At 42.9% G+C, this 2,868-nt stretch overlaps 1 protein-coding gene across 1 annotated transcript; it reads right to left on the bottom strand.

Annotated features, from left to right (window-relative positions):
- Positions 1–1,161: 1,161 nt before the first annotated feature.
- Positions 1,162–2,441, bottom strand: tmem51a (transmembrane protein 51a). Its single transcript, XM_063465425.1, has 3 exons — positions 2,032–2,441; positions 1,409–1,570; positions 1,162–1,363 (listed from the first exon to the last, which is right to left on the bottom strand). The coding sequence occupies exons 1-3, from the start codon at positions 2,439–2,441 to the stop codon at positions 1,162–1,164; spliced, it is 774 nt and encodes a 257-aa protein (XP_063321495.1).
- Positions 2,442–2,868: the final 427 nt, after the last annotated feature.

Below are 2,868 nucleotides of genomic sequence, written 5' to 3'. Positions count from 1 at the left end.
AATGCACTGATTTTGGACCATTTCACAGTTGGTAAAAGAAAAAGCAAAGAACAAACAACCTGGACAACTTAAAAAGTCGAACAGTATCCTTCAGCAAGCCTGTTTCACCTGCCTTGGGTGGAGCAAACCTGCAGAGAGTTTCTTTAGCCTTTCAAAAGAGAAAACTAGGATTTCTATTTTGTGAAAAATAAACATACTACCGTGGAACCATAACCAAAGATTCAACAAGGGATGCTTGAAATGGTTTCATGTTGGTTCAGTAGCAAAGCTTCCGAATGAGTATCGTTGAGTAGATGCCTCACTTTAAAATGTGTAAAGAAACCCCCAGTACCAGGTTTCAGCTTTTTGAGGCAGAGACATAAAAGAAACCCTCCAAATCAAAGTCCAGTAAAACAGAAGCCATCATTACAAATGTAGAGAGACTGGATCTACAAAGCTCTGCAGACCCTCACACACGCCAATTAAGACACACCGAAATTCATTTGATCCTAACCTCGAGAGGGCCGGAGGAGGAGGAGCAATACTATTGATAATGAGGGAGAGTTTCTGTGCAGCCTGATTCAGGTCAAGCCACCAAAGTGCATACAATATTCAGGCGTTGTGGAGCTTACAATTGGTAAACTACAGGCGGTGCTAATCCTAAGGATTCCAAGTCCTAAATGGTAGCTATATCTATTTAAATTCTCAAAACTTCACCCCGCCCCCCTCTCTCGTGTCTTAGGCTCTCTTTCACCATCAACTCACCCATACAGTCAGTGTACAGTGGAGGCCAGTAACACAAAGGTAATTTATTAACAGAAACCTACAATAATATTAAAAAACAAAAACAAACAAACAAAAAAAAAAACCCTGCATGTGCAGTGTCCTCAATCCAATGTGCCACAGTCTGATAAAGATGTGTCACAGTAAGCAAGGATGCAACAAGTATGTCCTTTACTGCCTGTATCCACTTCAGAGATCCAAAGTTTTCTTCCGTTCAGTGCTTTGGATTTCTTTGGCATGATGATTACTGTTGAACAGAGAATGTATTTTAATGCAAAGTGCCACTGGTCGCATTCTTCAACAAGCCATATTCCAGGTCTTGGCTTGCAAAGGCTGATCAAAATCCACAGAAGATGATCGAAATTCCACCGAATCGTTCCAAACATTATCAGCTCCATCTTAAAGCGGCGGCACTTTATCCTCATACTGCGGTGGGGGGGTGAGTGGTTCAATACTGAATCCAGCTGTGGGCTGAAAGTTATCAATGTTTTTCATGTGCAGCTTCTCCGATTTAATCCTGCGGATACTGATAGGGAGAAGCTTAAGGTTATTTTTCCCAGGTCTATGGTTTGATGCAGAAACAGCAGCAGCAGGAGGACCACTCGAATCCACGGCAGGCTGAGATCTGCTAACTGTGCCCTCTGACCCCTCGTTCTCATACTGCACACCATCCACTTGCACCAGGTCGTCATAGGAAGGCAGCTGGGAGATGCTCGGGCGAAGGCTGCTCTGAGTGACCGGGTACTGGCCACTGCATACCGCCTCCTCGTAGGTGGGCACCGCATAACGCTGGGCTTGCTGCTCAGCACTGTAAACATTTATGGAAATCAGAAATAGAAATGGTACACTTTAATTACACATACTATATAAATGCATACACAGTATAATCACACACTGACCGGTCCTGCACTAGTGTTGACTCACGTGAGTGAGAGATGATATAGCTTACATCAGTGTTGACAAAGTGATTGCCCTGATGTCTAACCCTGAGATTTACACTGCTGAAAAAGAATTTCAGCTACTGTGATAATAAATGTTGCTGCCTTTAAAGAAATTCTTGAGCAGGCAATAAAAACCACAAGCAGATCTTTCTCACATGTTTTCAGGTTAAAAAAAAAAAAAACTCTCTGGGATGGAGCGTGCTGAATACAATTAACTAAATTTGAGATTCTCTTAATAGACACAAAAAAGAAGAAGTAGTCATCTTGGAAAAAAAACCCTAATTTTTAAAAGAAGTCAAAAGGTGATTTAGTCAGTCATGAAACTCACGTTTCTCTTTGCTCCTGGTCCCTTCCTGGTGCTCCGCTGTGGTTCTGGGCCTCCTGGAGTCGTTGTTCCCTCCGTTTGTTTCTCATTCCCAGACATAATGACAGCAGCAGCATAGCCACTCCGCAGCCCGTCAAGACGAAGGCCACAGAAGACGCCTTATTTTTCCTGCCTTCACCTGCCGGGTTGCCGCTGCTGCTGCTATTGCCAAGTGGTGTTGCAGGTACCACACTCCACACAATCATCACAATACCAAGGGCGATAAGCCCAACCCCCAAAGCACACAGGGCATACTGGGAACCGGAGTTTCCATTGATTTCGCCACTGGTGTTGTTGTTGCTGTTGTTATTGTTACTGCTACGAGCCTGTTCGTGGCCAAGAGTGTCTGGTGGTCCACCCACAGTGGAACGCATTTTGGCAGTCCCTAGATTTCAGTCAGAGCAGCTGCAGACCAAGTCAGAAACTGTAGAGACAAAGATACAAGGGGGCGGAGACACAATGAAGATCCCGAGAGACACAGAATATGTCAGAGAACAGAAGAGAAACAAAAACACATTTATAGTTTCTAATGTGGAAATATTTTCTTTAAAAAGTGGCTGTGAGGTTGTGTTTCAGTAACATCAGTAAATGAAGTCTCTAAAGGATATTGACTATGTTTTCCAAAAGTTAAAAGCCAAGTCTTGCAGAGGTAAAGTGTGAAGAAAAAAAAAAAAAAACAAAAAAACAAAACAAAACCCCACACACACTTTTTGATCCGTCATGCTAAAAAGGCAACTGATACAAGCAGAATTTCTCTCCTAAAATTGTATCCAGACTCAAAGGGAATTTTCTGTTGTTGGA

The sequence above is a fragment of the Pelmatolapia mariae genome, linkage group LG20 (genome assembly GCF_036321145.2).
Source record: "Pelmatolapia mariae isolate MD_Pm_ZW linkage group LG20, Pm_UMD_F_2, whole genome shotgun sequence".
Lineage (NCBI taxonomy): Eukaryota > Metazoa > Chordata > Actinopteri > Cichliformes > Cichlidae > Pelmatolapia > Pelmatolapia mariae.
The sequence above is the reverse complement of the archived record's forward strand: the minus strand, read 5'-3'. Positions and strand labels throughout refer to the sequence as shown.

Bases quoted from the DNA above. Each gene is read 5' to 3' on its own strand.
- tmem51a (XM_063465425.1), bottom strand. From the start codon at position 2,441: ATGCGTTCCACTGTGGGTGGACCACCAGACACTCTTGGCCACGAACAG. The intron at 1,571-2,031 runs GTGAGTTTCATG...AAATGTTTACAG, and splicing joins GACCAGGAGCAAAGAGAAAC to TGCTGAGCAGCAAGCCCAGC. The intron at 1,364-1,408 runs GTCAGAGGGCAC...CGTGGATTCGAG, and splicing joins GTGCAGTATGAGAACGAGGG to TGGTCCTCCTGCTGCTGCTG.